General features: G+C 41.0%; 2 protein-coding genes across 2 annotated transcripts; one reads left to right on the forward strand and one right to left on the reverse strand.

Annotated features, from left to right (window-relative positions):
- Positions 1–4,339: 4,339 nt before the first annotated feature.
- Positions 4,340–5,306, reverse strand: LOC130570334 (olfactory receptor 52D1-like). Its single transcript, XM_057360595.1, has one exon. The coding sequence runs from the start codon at positions 5,265–5,267 to the stop codon at positions 4,344–4,346; it is 924 nt and encodes a 307-aa protein (XP_057216578.1). The 5' UTR covers positions 5,268–5,306; the 3' UTR covers positions 4,340–4,343.
- A 4,789-nt stretch (positions 5,307–10,095) lies between these two features.
- Positions 10,096–11,025, forward strand: LOC130570679 (olfactory receptor 49-like). Its single transcript, XM_057361060.1, has one exon. The coding sequence runs from the start codon at positions 10,096–10,098 to the stop codon at positions 11,023–11,025; it is 930 nt and encodes a 309-aa protein (XP_057217043.1).
- Positions 11,026–16,537: the final 5,512 nt, after the last annotated feature.

The raw sequence follows: 16,537 nt of genomic DNA on the forward strand, positions 1-16,537 counted from the left end.
TACCAAGCAGAGGTGCAATGCGCGTACGGACACAACACGGATGGGGTTGGGTCTTCCTCCCCGGTGGGGAGCGCCTGTAAGTTCACCACCTGGTGTAGGGGGAGTGGTGGGAACTTTGGGCACGTAGCCGGGCCGGGGTCTCAGGATAGCGTGAGAAATCACCGGGCCCGAGTTCTAGGCAATCTGTGGACAGGAGAATGCTTTTAGGTCCGCTACCCTCTTGAGCGCCATCCGAGAGCCGTCTTCATCAGAGGTGAGAAAGAGCGGCATCTCCGAGGGGCTCCAGGACGCATCAAGGTCGCAAGAGGGTACGGAGCGCGGGTGAGGCAGTGCCTTCCCGCACCCCTTAGGAACCAATTGATCAGGTTGTGCTGTCCTAGAGACTTACCAGCAACTGGGTCTGATGAGCGGCAATAGCGGCTACATACACGTTCAGTGTGGAAGGGGAGAGATTACTCTGGAGTCTCTGGAAGGACAGCACGTTTCCAATCGAGCAACTCTGCGGGTCTTCTCTCGAGAAGAGCACCAGGATGAGAAGAGGCACCACTTACAGGCGTATAGCCGCCTAGTGGCCAGGGCCCTAGCCTGAGTGAATGGTCCTTAACCTGCCGCAGGGGGAAGGCCACTCAGAATCTCCTCATCCCGTCCAGGGGCAGATGGAGGTTCCAGAGGTCTGGCCTGGGATGCCATAATCGTGCACTTCCCCTGGGAAAGCAGTCCTTCGATCAGGGGAATCAGCCAGGGGGGAGCTGTCGTCAAGAGCATTAGCTCCGAGAACCAAGTCCAGTTGGGCCAGTATGGCGCAACTAGTACACTTGATGCTCCTCTTCCCTGACCTTGCACAGAGTCTGTGCAATGAGGCTCACTGGGGGGAAGGCGTACTTCCACTTGTCCTCACTGGCCAGCTGTGCGCTAGAGCATCCTTGCCGAGGGGGTCCTCGGACGGGAGCACCCTAGCGGGCAATGGGTGGTGTCCAGGGAGGCGAACAGGACTACCTCGAGCCACGCCCGAACTGGTACGCAATGAGCTGACTGCGCGGGGGTGGAGTCGCCACTCTCCGCGAGGCGTCAAGCTGACAAGAGAGCGCATCGGTGTCTGGTTCAGGTCGCNCCACTGGGTGAGAGCTCTCTCCACACGGAGTACAGCCTCCTCGTGGGCACTGGCTCGAGGCGCCTCTCTGGCAGACATCTGCAGAGCTGCGGGTTGGGCTACACCCATCACCTTCGTGAGGTCCTACAGCCTCCGCATAAAACCGGTATCAGCTCGAGTCTTGCAGGCATCAGGCAAGACTGGCGGCCGGTAGGGTGTACGCCTACGACAGTACCTTCCCTCCTTTCTCCTAAGGGGGTCAGCGTACTAAACTAGCCTCCCTTCTTCCCCCACTGGGTGAAGAACAGGCACTCCATCCATCACTAAGCAAGCACCTCCTGCGGGCGGGCTGGGCAGAGCAGCCCTGCCCCTTAGGCCGGGTACCAACTGAGTTATCCACAACATAGCTCTAACCGGACCTAGTGCTACCAGACGTTGTAACCCCCCAGCAGGTCGGTTCCATCTGATGTATACTCATGATTGGTTCCCACCTTGGTAACCCATGACCTTCCCTAGGTGGACCTCCACCTCGCGATTAACTCCTTCAGTCCGCACATTCTTTCCATGAATTCTCCCCCATCGGTGAGACCATGTTGGTATCTCCACTAAACTCCTCCCTCCGGTAGGAAGTGGTCTCTTGAGGAAGTAGCGCTTACCCAGTGGCCTTACAGTACCAGGCGGCTTCTCGCTGTTAGTGAAACAAGGTCGCCGCCTGTGAGGCCTAAGGCAGGGGCCTTCCCACCTTTCAAGTAAAGCTCTGGGACCCCCTACCTACCTACTGGTAGGTTACAATTTTGCTGTAGCGCTCACAGCTGACACGCCCAGGCTAGTCACCGTCGCTTCACTAGAGTTTGTGACAGGGCACAGTGTTGTGGCGTTTTCTATAGGAACCCCCATCTGTCGGCTCGACACAACGTCGAGAGACCGACAGAAAGGGAACGTCTTGGTTACGGATGTAACCTCAGTTCCCTGATGGAGGGAACGAGACGTTGTATCCTTCTTGCCACAACACGTGCTGCCCACTGCAGCAGTTGTGAGAGGTCTCAGGCTCCTCAGAACTAAGGTGAATGAATGAGCACGCCGTCTCCCTTTTATACCTGGATATCCGGGGGCGGAGTCCGGCATGCAAATTTCATTCGCCAATTTCATTGGCCTTTTCTAAGAAGTAGGAAGCGATTGGTTCTCAGGGACGAACCCCATCTGTCGGCTCGATACAACATCTCGTTCCCTCCATCGGGGAACTGAGGTTACATCCGTAACCAAGACGTTCTCATTTATGAATCTCTTTTTTACAGAGATGGGTCTATCTTCAGTGGCAGGACTGATTGATATATCAAAGAAAATACAGAAATGATCAGACAGCGCCACATCTCTAATAGTAGTGGATAAATCGTTAGACCTTTGCTAATGAGCAGATCCAGAGTGTGTCCAGGATTGTGTGTGGGACCGTGCACATGATGGATCAGATCAAAAGTGTTTAAAACATTTAAGAGTTCATTTGCAGTGTTGTTTTCTGTCTTGTCTACATGAATATTAAAATCTCCAGCAATAACAAAGCAGTCAAATTCTGAGGAAATAGCTGATAGCAGTTCTGAAAAGTCATCAACAAAGACTGGGGAGTATTTGGGAGGTCTGTAAATAATTGTAAACCGAATGCGTGGTCCACCTTTTAAAGCAATAATCAAGTATTCAAAGGCCAGGTAGTCATCAAGTAACACTTGCTTGCGTTGAAAGAGATCTTTAGAGCAGCTATTCCTCCACCTCTCCTAATAGCTCTGCAAACATTTACAAAAGTAAAGTATGGGGGGCAGATTCATTGAGGATTGTAGCACTACAACTATCATCTAACCAAGTTTCATTTAGAAACATGAAGTCCATTGTAACTGGTGATGAGGTCATTAACCAAAAAGGATTTGTGTTTTAGTGAACGGGTGTTCAAAAGGTCTAATTTCATAGTAACCGGTTTTTTGTTTTTTTGTTTTTACCCCTGTCATTCTCAGAGTGACATCTAATAGGCAGTAGATTAGATAGGTTTGCCATACGACTGGAAAGGGCCTTAGTTTTTTGCTTACTTATCAGTACAGATACAGGGAAAACTAAAGGAACTCTGGGTTCCCACTTGTTCTGTAAATATTTGAGATTGTTGCTGTTATCATAGCAGGGACCCAATTCATTTCAGTTACCAGTGCTCTTTGCAGTCTTGTTTAGTCCACCTCCAGCAGATGGGGGTTGGTGTGATTAAACAAGATCACACAAGATTACATTTACCCAGGGTTAAGAATGACAAAAAAAATTAAATTGTGTAAACACTGCACAGAGACAGCATAAATATAGTTATTGTACTGTAAAAACGAACCACAGTGTGTCATTTAGTGTATCGCACAATTTAAAAGGATAGTTCTGTCACGGTTCTGCCTTCTTGTTTTGAACTTCTAGTCGTGTGGCAGGATCGGGACAGAGCCCTTAGGTTTTATGTGAGAAAGCACATGAGATGTGAAAACATAAACAACTCATGGCTTTCTCACATAAAACCTAAGGGCTCTGTCCCGATCCTGCCACACGACTAGAAGTTCAAAACAAGAAGGCAGAACCATGACAGAGATTCGTGACAAGTTCACCCAAAAATAAATATTCTGTCATCATTTACTTACCCTCATATTGTTCCAAACCTTTTAAAATGTCTTTGTTCTGCTAAACACAAAGGCAGATATTTGGAAGAATGTCAGTAACCAAACAGATCACATCCCCCATTGACTCCCACAGTATTTATTTTTCCTATGGCAGTAAATGGGGGATGAGAACCGTCTGGTTATTGAAATTCTTCCAGATATCTTCCTTTGTGTTCATCGGATCTAAGAAATACAGGTTTGGAACAAACTGAGGGTGAGTAAATGATGACAGAATTTTCATTTTTGGGTGAACTATCCCTTTAAGTGATTGTTTGATTTATATGCACAGAAAACGAGATAAAAAAACAAGAACAAAATTAAAAGGAAGGTTTTCCCTGAAGTTTTAAAATGTGTTTTCAGAGAATCAGCTGAGGGCAGGTTCCAAATGTTCACAATACAATTTATTTCAATTGTTTTATGTTGTAAAAACCCAATAAATAGCCTATCTGATGACACATTACTTAAGATTGATTGACAAGCAATTTTGAAGAAATAAACTTGTGACCATAAAATCATTTAAATAAATCTGATATAAACAAAGACTGTTGTATTTTATTTACACAGAATACCACACAGAAAAGACACTATAGCACACATAACTTTAAGACTCTTTTGCGAACCTCTTTGAGTTTTAAACCGTAGATTACAGGATTGAAAAGAGGTGGCACTATAATGATCTCTAAAGCCAAAAAATGACGGAGATCCTCTGGGAAATCACTTGAGCCGTATCTGCTGTACATCACATCAAAAAGGATTGCAACATTGAAATTAACCAATGAAAACAGATGAGGCACACACGTCTGCCAAAACTTCCTTCTGCACTCTAATGATGCTTTACATGCAACCACAAGTTTTATATAGGACACCAAAATTACAACAAAAAGGCCTAAATAAAATATAATTAAAACAAATCCATAAATGTTATTAATAACAGTTGATTCACATGATAGTTTTACTACAGACCAGTTGTCACAATACAATTTATCAATATGATATTTACACAATGCCAACCTGCTTGATAAGGAAACACCAATAAGCGAAGTAACAAATGGCACAGTCCAACAGAAAGCAAGTAATATCAAACAAGAAAATCTGTTCAGCTTTGTTTGATAGTTCAAAGGTTTGCATATGGCCACATGTCTGTCATATGCCATTACTGTTAATGTACAATATTCACACATATCTGAACTGTAAATCACATAAGTTTGTATAACACACATGTAAGGAGGAATCACATATGAATCCAGTATTAAATCATGCAGAAATTTAGGATAGAAACCCATGGCTCTATATATTCCATTTATACATAAATTGCACAGAAAAATGTACATTGGTTCATGAAGAGCTCTCTCCAAAGCAATAACAACACAGAGCCAAATGTTCAGAAACAGTATCATGATATAGAGAGCCAGAAAGCAAGTGAAATATACATGCCTGTATGATTTAGAGTTTTTGGGTTCCATCAGAGTGAATTTTACAGAGCTTATATTATCCATTATGTAATGCATAACAAGTTACATATGTCCTTTTGTAAAATACATGGACATTTGTTTCTTTAATATGATCAGAATACAGTGATTTAAATGAGCAAATATATCCTAAATAAATTGTAAATTCATGACTTTTTCCACAGCTTGGATTTAACAAATTGAACAGAATATAACAAGCATAACTGTAAAACAAGCGGTAATCCCAAACAAGAGCTGCATGAAATGGAGGCTCCAAGGTCATTGACATGCTTATAAATAACTTTTCTATTCCCTCCTAGAAAAGTTTCTGTGCAGCTTTAATTAAACCCCAAGGGTGCTTTTCACTCACTCTCCTTTAATCTACTTATCTGATTCTTTAAAAGAAAAAAGGTTTGCACAGAAAATCAAAGGGGAAATAAAAAGGAATAAAATAAGAAAACATTGTTTTATGATGCTACTATCTTACATGGCAAATGTTTTTATCAGTACAGATTGAAGAAAAGAATGACATCAAAATTTCAGACTTTGATAGAACAAAAGTATGAGCACAAATACAATCAATCATTACTGTTGCAGAGCTGTGAACCTGGATGCACTCATTAATGCAGTGGCGTATGGTTTTTGTCGCAGGCACAATAATCTAAAAATTACACCGTCAGTAATGTGGGACTGAATGTAATTGTGAATGTAATTTGATAGGTAATATAACCATTTATTATCACCTCTAAGCTAAAACTGACACATTCAACCATTCAAACAATCAAAGCATGTACTTATAGCATTTATAAATTAATTTAAATTTAATGTGGATTTATTACAGTAATAAAGTGCCAGTTCACATGAAAAATACAGTAGTATACAGTATTACTTACTAAAGTAAACTGTAGTAAAATTAGATGCTAGTGTTGATGTAGAGGGCGACGAGGTAATAGATTAAATAAATTATAATCATGATGATCTGTCCAATATAAGTGCACAGACAACGTATAAATCGTGTCCTCTATCACTTCAATAGTGTCACAGAATGAGGGGGTGGAGCTTTCGTTCTTAGACGAAGTCGCGCCACCTAGAGTCTTGGAGTGTGATTTGCTATTGTTACACGCGAAAACGTCTTATTCTTAAATAAGGCTGCTTTTCAGGTCTTACATGTGTGAGTTATAATAATACATTAAGGTATGGTACAAAAAGCCATTTAAAACATCAATCTTGTGTAGAATTATTGTATAATGAATGTGTTTCATTGTATTAGCTTATTGTGTTCCTGTTGATGGTGTTAGAAATAATGTTTCAAACTTGAGTGCATTTTGTATGATTGTATTCGTTTTATTGTTTTATGGTTAAAAAAACTGCAGCATTATTTTAAACGAAACATCATTTAAATCAAACATGCATACTGTAAAACAAATTATAAAAATTACAATTTTTAATTTGACCAGTTTGGCTGGCTTAAACACACTGGCCGAGCAAAAAGGACAGTGGCAATTCCTGCAACAGTTGGTACATTGCTGCAACTCAGGTAAAGAATTACCTTGCTGAATCGTTGGATGTCTCTACAAGAGATAAATGCAAAACACAATTATATCAGCAGTGATATGAAATCCGATTAAAAACCTCGACGATAAGTAAAATCAACTCACAAGCAATGCATATAACAAAGGGAAGTGGAATAAACTATTTATGGGTAGTTGATAGACTAAAACGCTAATTTTTAAAATAACTATGAGTACATAAAGATAAATCTGCCATATGCTATTATATACAATAAATAAAGCCATTATTAAAACAATGCAATGTTAACATCTTGTTTTCTAAATTTTGCTTTGTCACACCATAGGACACATGTACGATTAATCCGCCAACTACCCTTATATTTCTTAAAATAAAGGTAATGCCCAAATACATGTGCTCTGAAAAGTAATCGAACCGTCTACAGAAAAAAATGTTCTGTACAATAAAACATGGCAACAACTTTAAGCTTCAGGAAGTTGATACAGTCATGCACAAATTCAATATTTAACAAATAACGTCATATACGATCGTTATTTAATACAAAATTCAAAAGACATTGTACAAAACTCACAGTTTTCTCCGCCATCACTTCCGTTCTGTAGCCGTGGTTCTGAAAATGTTGCTGTGGTTCCGCAGCTGGACATGTCTCTATCACTTTACTTATGCTATGAATTTGTCAATCACATCGATCTGGTCAGCTCAGCTCAGAATGAAAAATAAAAAATGTTTTATATAAAAAAAATACCTGAAACCTTGTAGTTCTGTCTTAATGTCATAATCTTTCACTATACCGGGGGTCGAGAGTTGTCCAATCGTTTCAAGTTAAGTTTGGGTGTGATGACGAAAGCATGTTAAGGGCTAGCCCGGTACTCTTCAGAATGTGACCTGATGCTGCTTGGGCTACACTTTAGAAAGGTGGCAGCAAGCGTAACACTGTTGGGGGTACACTGTGGTAAATGTGCAACATGACAGAAAAAAATCACTTGTTTTCGCAATTTGGTGGTGTATCGCCCTAATGGACCAGCCGCCCTTGCATTCATGCAATGAATGTTTATGCTGTTATGAATCCTGGAAATTCTTTGTCTCTGGTTTGTTCTTGTTCTTGTTCTGTTTGGTTTTGTTTTGCAGGACGGAGTTTGGCTGGTGATGTGATTAGTGAGAGTGGTTCCACCTGTGATGAGGCTGCTGCCAGCGTTCTTTTAAGCAGCCTTCATTCATTGCTCTTGGTTTCCGGCTCTCTCTGGGCCTTTGTTATTTTTCTGTTGATTTTATTTTATTATAGTTTATTTTAGTTTATTCTTATGTTAATAAAATGCATTATTTTTTTAGCGCCATCCGAATTGTGGCTTCCTTCTTTGTCGCGGCTTAGAGATGGCTGTGACACTGCAATGAACTCTACAGGTTCATTTTACTAAATTGTATAGTATAACATTTAATAAATGTATTATAAAATCATTCTAAAATATTAGTTTTGTTTAATTATGTGGAATTGGAAAAATAGACAGATCAGATAAACTGCTGTTTGACACTGTTGTGGAAGGGGATAGCGAGATTACTTCTGTCTTTCATCCAGCTAAAAACACAACTAGCATGTGATTTTGCCCAATCCCACTGATATGCTTAATAATTCACTATGAACTTCTAGCAAATGTACTTCTATCAAAAAAACTTAATGGAATCGTAAAATACCAGTGGTCATAAAATACATGTTTTAAAAGCACTTCAATTAGAGATGTTCATTTTTCAACAACTTTGTTTTCAGCTCCCTGTTGAAAAAACCAGCATTTGCTGGGTTAGGTATGTTTTGATGCTGGTTTGACCATCTTAAACCAGTTATGGACCAGCACATGACCAGCTAAGGACCATCTTAAACCAGCACATGTCCAGCTTAAACCAGCACAAACCAGCATCAAAACATACCAAACCAGCATTATGCTGTTTTTTTCAACAGGGCTAATAAAACAAAACTTGTATTATTGATTAATTTAAAGATTTACTTTTACTAAACATTAAAGTCCTCGTGAACCGGAAGTTGCGATCGTTTTTACTTCCATATTCGGACACATTTTATAATGAAAAGGAATTTCAAAGGAGAAAATTAGTGGGCGTCGCTTGCGTTTTTGCGAATTGATTGGATGTGTAATGAAGGATGGATGATTTAGAATGAAGCTGGCAGCAGACTGACAGTTGAAGGGGAGGAGTTTACGGATGCTCCAGCCAAGCAGTCTAATTTATGTCATTTGAGATGGATAGTCATTTCAGGGCAGAAATGCATTTTCAGATTTTAACTGAAGATTATGAGGGTACATTAATTTTAAAAAGAAAATGGCCCACATTGATAAGCTATTTACTATAAACGCTGTAATATTTCATGAAAAAAATAAGAATTGTCATTTTTTATTTCACTGGGACTTTAAGATGTCAGATGGACTGCATCCAAAATCACCTATTTCCATACTAAATAGTATGCAACAATCAGCAGCTTCCACTGACATTTCTCAGTATGCATTGGATGGACACTAGGCCATGGGAGCTGAGGAAACACCAAATTCCAAATGTAATAGTTAATCAATTAAAAAAACAATGAAAAACTGTGAGTCGTGGTCCTTTAAATTGTAAGTGATAGAGGCAGCAAGAAATGTATTCCTTGTGGTTAAATTGTATTTGTTACACCTGGGTAAGCTATTTTCCCAGTTACTGTTAGTAGATCAGCATAGAGGGTCACCAGACAATAAACACATAGCGGACATTTATACTAGAACATACTCCTTTAAAGTAGATACTTCATTCAGTAGTGTCACATGCAATGTCATATGTGCTGTGACTAGTTTGTTTTTAAAAGGCTATATTATACAACAAGCTTATATTCCAGTTTTTTTTCTGAAAAGAAAGCCAAGTTGTTAAACGTGAGCAGTATAACCACGAGGAATACATTTCTTGCTATATACATGCTGCCCTCACAATTTCTGGTATTTTCTTTATTTGTAAATTATTTGTGTTTGTTTTCTTCCTGTTTTTTATTTGGCTATTTTTATCCAAGCTTCCACATTGAGTGTAATTAGTCCCAAGATATTTTATAATGTCTGTTATTTCATCTATAAAAAGCAATAATAACCAAGCCTCCAGGCTCCACAAAGCCACGCACATGATTTCTGAGTCTGATATTCTGCCGAGTCTGATCTTCTACTTCACTACTTCAAATTTTATGATTTCTTTCCAACATCAACAGACACATCTGGCACTGATACAATGTATTTAACTTTGTGACAAATATTTGGTAACATTGTCTTGGGTGCTGTTTGTCTTGCAATAATATTGTTGTTATATATTATTTAGGTTATGCATATACATTATCTTGATGGAGAACTCTTCTTATCCTGTGATGTTCACTCTTATGGTGCCCAAAGAATCAAAATCATTTCGACATGCGTATTTCACTTGTTTTCTTTTCCTCTATTTGCTAATATTGTCAATTAATTTCCGACTTGTTTCAGTTATTATCATGGTGAAATCTCTTCATGAACCAATGTTTATATTCTTGGTTCATCTGTGTATGAACGGAGTATATGGAGCCTCAGGATTCTACCCTAAAATTTTATCTGATCTAATCTTGGATTCATATGTGATCTCCTCTTACATGTGTGCTCTGCAAACCTTTGTTATCTACAGCTCTTTACTTTGTGAGTTTACAATATTAACAGTCATGTCATATGACAGATATGTAGCCATATGCAGACCTTTGGATTATCATTCCAAATTAACTAAAAGCACTTGTTGCAAATTAATTTTTGTTTCTTGGATCGTACCCAACTGCTGTGTGATTCCAGCAGTCCTGTTATCAAATCTGAGGACATTTTGTAAAAACCACATAGACAAATTATATTGTGACAACTGGTCAATTGTAAAACTGTCTTGTGCATCATCTTTTGTTAATAATTTTTACGGCTATGTTGTTGCTGTCATATTTGTATGCTGTGCAGTTATTATTATACTGTCCTATGTTAAACTCATCGCTGCATGTAAAGCATCTCTAGAAAATAGAAGAAAATTTTGGCAAACATGTTTGCCACATGTACTATCACTGATAAATTTCACCTTTGCTTTGCTTTTTGATGTCATTTATAGCAGATATGGTGCTAATGACATTCCAGAGAGTCTGCGACATTTTTTGGCTTTAGAACTGGTTATAGTTCCACCTATTTGTAATCCTGTAATCTATGGATTAAATATTAAGACAGTGCGCAAAAGAGCTTTTCCCTCATGTACTGCAGCAAATGTACATATTTAAATTTGTTATAGTCCTCTAAAAATTGCTGATAAAGTCTTATTTTTTGTTCAATTTACTCAATATAAATTGAGGAATCTAATTGCCTTTATTTCATTTCAGTCTGCAAATTCATTTTATGTGTTAACCTTAAAATACTAATGAGTTTGGGGTAACTGTAGCGCTTACATTTTTATGGAATTACTGTAAATTAACAGAACTTAATATGTACTTAATATGTTAAATATGTACACAAAAACACACTGTTATGTTAATTAAACTTTTTATATAAAAAATATTTGGTAGCGTTTTTTTGTTACATGTAACCTATAAATTGAATACTATATTATGAACATGTAATCTGAGACTGATCTACTGGTATTAGCACATTTATTGCTCATAAAATAATGCAACACACATCATGACTGCTCCGTAACCTACCACGGCTTAAGCACCACACTTTTATATGATGGTAAACACAAAACATAAAAATATAACAAACTTTTCAAAATATCCAAGATAAATTAGCATTAAAAACGAATAAGCCTTTATACATAACATAACATAAAATAACAGTTAATTTCAAAGTTTACAGCCGTGACCAAAAGTTTTGAGAATGACACAAATATAAATTTTCTATTAAGTCTACTGCTTCAGTGATTTTTATGTTTTTGTCAGATGTTACTATGGTATACTGAAGTATAATTACAAGCATTTCAAAGTGTCAAAGGCTTTTATTGAATTACATTAAGTTTACGCAAAGACTCAATATTTGCAGTGTTGACCCTTCTTTTATAAGACCTCTGCAATTCGCCCGGGCATGCTGTCAATCAACTTCTGGGCCACATCCTCACTGATGGCAGCCCATTCTTGCATAATCAATGCTTGGAGTTTGCCAGAATTTGTAGGTTTTTGTTTGTCCACCCGCCTCTTGAGGATTGACCACAAGTTCTCAATGGGATAAGGTCTGGGGAGTTTCCTGGCCATGGACCCAAAATGTTGATGTTTTGGTCCCCGAGCCACTTAGTTATTACTTTTGCCTCATGCAAGGTGCTCCATTATGCTGGAAAAGGCATTGTTCATCACCAAACTGTTCTTGGATGGTTGGGAGAAGAGGATGTTTTTGTACCATTCTTTGTTCATGGCTGTGTTCTTAGGCAAAATTGTGAGTGAGCCCACTCCCTTGGTTGAGAAACAACCCCACACATGAATGGTCTCAGGATGCTTTATTTTTGGCAATGACACGGGACTGATTGTAGCGCTCACCTTTTCTTCTCCGGACAATCTTTTTTCCGCATGCCCCAAACAATCGGAAAGGGGATTCATCAGAGAAAAAGACTTAACCCCAGTCCTCAGCAGTCCAATCCCTGTACCCCTTGCAGAATATCAGTCTGTCCCTTATGTTTTTCATAGAGAGAAGTGGCTTCTTTGCTGCCCTTCTTGACACCAGGCCATCCTCAAAAAGTATTCGCCTCACTGCATGTGCATGCAGATGCACTCACACCTGCCTGCTGCCATTCCTGAGCAAGCTCTGCACTGGTGGTGCCCCGATCTCGCAGCTGAATCAACTGTAGAAGATGATCCTGGCGCTTGCTGGACTTTCTTGGGCGCCCTGAAGCCTTCTTCACAACAATAGAACCTCTCTCCTTGAAGTTTCTGATGATCCAATAAATGGTTGATGTAGGTGCAATCTTATTAGCAGCAATAGCCTTGCCTGTGAATCCCTTTTTGTGCAGAGCAATGATGACTGCATGTGTTTCTGTTGTGTTTGCTTAGGCGAGTTATATAAACAACAAGTGAAGGTCACACACACGGCTTGAACGGATCACCACAGTTTACTATCTTGTGCCACTCACTCTCACAACGCATGCGCACATCAGATAACCACATAGCCTAGCGGCAGAACACAGGACATACAGGACATAACATTTCCCCCCCTTTTTAGAACTAAACAAACTCTGTGTACAGGAACTATAAGTAGAAAGAGATGGCTAAGCACCTAAGCATGAAAGTCAGTAACAAAGTCCTTCAGATATGCAGGTTGAGCTCTTGCTCGGACCGGCCGACCCTCCGATGGTACCGACTGTGGCACATCCTGGGCATCCTAAATATCAGCAATCAGTGGCCGAAGGGGACCCTACTGCTGGCGGAGATAGTTGTGGGACCTCCCTGACAGGGGAACCTTGAAACGCCAGGCCTGGCCATGGTTGCATTGCCATTGGTAATGGCTGTGGCGGCGGAAGAGCTCCGCTCTGTGTGGCTCCAACACTAGGCTCCCTCGCCGGTGAGCACGTAGATGGGGAGAAAGGGGTTGCCACCTTCCATAGTCTACTAGCATGCCAGCGGGAGCCATTGCTCAACAAGAATGTAGCTGACGCTAATTGACGAACCACCTGGAGGGGTGTGGACTAAAATGATGACATTTTGTTACTACGGCAGGGCCTCCGGACCCGAACCCAGTCCAGAACTGTTATCTTACTCTGCTTGACCTTATGTCTCTTGTCAAAGTTGTCCTTCATTTGTCTCTGGTTTGAAGTTACAGTAGCTTTGGCTGCTGGCCAGGTGCTGCCTGCCTCTGCTGGTAACAGTTCTTGTGGTCTGAGTCTGTTCAATGGCAATTCCATCTCTCGGCCAAGCATGAGCAAAGCAGGAGAAGCCTGGAGAAGCTTAACGGTCATTGAGGTCCCGAGCATTGTCTCCCCAGCAGCCCTGCCTCCCCATGGCGGCCCCTCCGGCATCGGCGCCCTCCCAGTCGACGGCCTGCCAGAGATGTAGACCCCCCGGAGGAAGGCTTATGCCCCGGCAACAGCCCGCTAAAAAGATAACTAAGTGGCCCTGATGGGATGAGTCCAGAGAGAGTAACATCGGGCCCGACCCCCCCCCGGCCATTCTCGGGGTATGGCCTCCACGTCGACACTAGCCCAGGGTGCCTCTCTGGCAGACATCTGTAGTGCTGTGCGGGTTGGGCTACGCCCAATACCTTCATGAGGTTTTTACAATCTCCGTGTGGAACCAGTGTCAGCCCGTGTCTTACGCAGGTGAGGCCGGTGACTGGGTGGGTGTACGCCTGCGAAAGCGCCTTCTCCCCCCTAGGTGAGTCAGTGCGCTATTGAGCCTCAGGGCGTATAGACATTCCATCCATCACTCATCATTGGCAATATTGGTAGCAGACCAGACGGAGCAGTCTGTTATACCGAGTCCAGTAGTGGTAGAGTCACCCCTATTCAGGTGGACCCCTATATTTGGACTATTGCCCCATACATAGTGACTACCTTGCAGGGTCGTCCCGTATGTTGACTTCCTCATTCTCGGTTCCCCTATTGGTGAACCTGTGACCTCCCTCCCGGTGGGTCAACCCACCTGGGTCGTATGCTCCCTACTCAGGCTCGTGCATCATGTAGTTCTTCCCGCTGGTGAGACCATGCTGGTGTCTCCACATGTAACCTATCCTTGCGGTAGGATGTGGTCTCCATAGTACACTCTTTCAGTAGACAGAGCAGTGCTTCCCAGTGTTCCTTTACGGTACCGGGCAGCTATCTCGCTAAAAAAGAGAACAATGCCACTGCCAGTGACGGCCGTCGGTACGAGCCTCTCAAAGTATGCTACTAGTTACCGATCCCACTGGAAGATTACGTCTCGCGGTAGTGCACACTTGTGACTCGCTAGTCCAGTCGTGTCGCTCCACTTGAGCTCATAATACGGCTCAGCGCCGCGGTGTGTCGTATGTGACCCCAGTCTGTCTCTCAACACAACGTCGAGAGACTGGCTGAAAGGGAACGTCTCGGTTACGACTTTGTGTCTTCCTGCCACAATGCTTCGCCGGCCCGCTGCAGTGACTGGGAGATGTCTCTCAGGTTCCTCAGCCCAAAAGATGAATGAACGAATGGGCGCCGCCATCTCCTTTTATACCTATATGCACGGGGCGGAGACTGGCCAAGTTCATTGGCGTTTTTAAATTCCTCTTGGAGATGATAGGTTCTCAAGATCAAACCCCAGTCTGTCTCTCAACACAACGCCATTCATTCTGATTAGCACGACTGCTGGCACTCCTGTACATGACTGCGTGTTCACCTATCACATCCACAATATATTGTAAATTAATAATAAAAATAGTAAAGCGTCTGAAAAATGACAAAGAGCTTCTAGGTGCACTCTTGTTTACTCGGAACTCAGAACAATGATTAATACATGGCTCGTTGGAATGCTTGATTCTGATTGGCCAGTCGCGACATTTACATGTTCGTTTTTCCCAGATAACAACCTCTCAAAACTAATAACACACAGTAACCCGGATGCAGCAAATCATTTTGACAGGTTTTTTTTACAAATTAAATATAAATATGTCTTTTAATAACATATACGACATTATATTTACAAATGATTAAACCAAATTGCATGTTTGTGACATTTTAACGTTGTTTCTTACCTTAAAACCAAAAGTAAGCGGCTTTTCCTCGTGTAAGGTCTGCATTTGGTAAAAATAAGCTAATAAAATATTTCTAATTCACATTTCATGTCCAGTTTTTTTTCTCATGTGGCAAGTAGCCGTGTAATAAGCGGGATAATGTACAAGCAGCCGGCTGTTATCGTGAAATATCAAATATGTTATCGCTTCGTGTTGGGTCCTGATCACACTGTCGGGGCTTATTTCTGCGATAACAACCGGCTGCCTGTACATTATCCCTTACATAACATAGCCGCACCAGTCTGAACTAACTCCAACTCTATCTGCCCGTTTTCTTTCAGGGGCTCTCAAAACTACCGTCAGCTCTCTATAACTAATGTTCGGTGCAGAAAATGTTTTCATTATAAGAGTGTTAAAGAGGACTATAAAGCGATCTCGAATTCCTGTACAGATTACATAACTATTTTTAGGGGGGCTAAACTAGAACTTTAGCATGGCTAAAGCCCACCTAAAAATGGTCTAGTGACGCCAATGCTTAATAACAAAAAAAATGCTTTATGATGTATAGTGATTCGTTAATATGAATTAGTTGCTTTGTAGGGAAAATGTATAACTTCTTTGCCAAAACTAAGTGCCAAATCCAATTGTTTAAACTATGTTGGTTAAAACAGAAAATGTGTTTAGATCAAACGTAATTTAACACTGTCACTGAAAAAGTGTTTATTGAGAGACAGATACTGAATACACAACAGACTATGAGGTTTAGATGTACTGTGCTCGTAGTTATATATGACAATATATTAGTTATATGAAAAATGTATCTTTAGTATTTTCAGCTTTAGTGATAGGCCTACGTAAAACTTTGGCAAGTTTGCGATGCAGTTTGTGAATGTTCATTTGAACAATGGCATGAATAGCCTAGTGCTTGCTGTACAACTATAAAGCTATACAAATTGCCTAAACTGGATAACATGTCCAACACTTGTTTGTCACATAGCATTAGACCAGGGACTAATCTGTCCTGAGAGTAGAACAAAGAGATGGTCAAGTAATCTCTTGGACCCAGAGGTCATTAACTATAATGAGTTTAATAATTGTCCCCCTTGAGTCATAATTTCTTTGTGATCTCAG

This window comes from Triplophysa rosa, linkage group LG19 (genome assembly GCF_024868665.1).
Source record: "Triplophysa rosa linkage group LG19, Trosa_1v2, whole genome shotgun sequence".
Lineage (NCBI taxonomy): Eukaryota > Metazoa > Chordata > Actinopteri > Cypriniformes > Nemacheilidae > Triplophysa > Triplophysa rosa.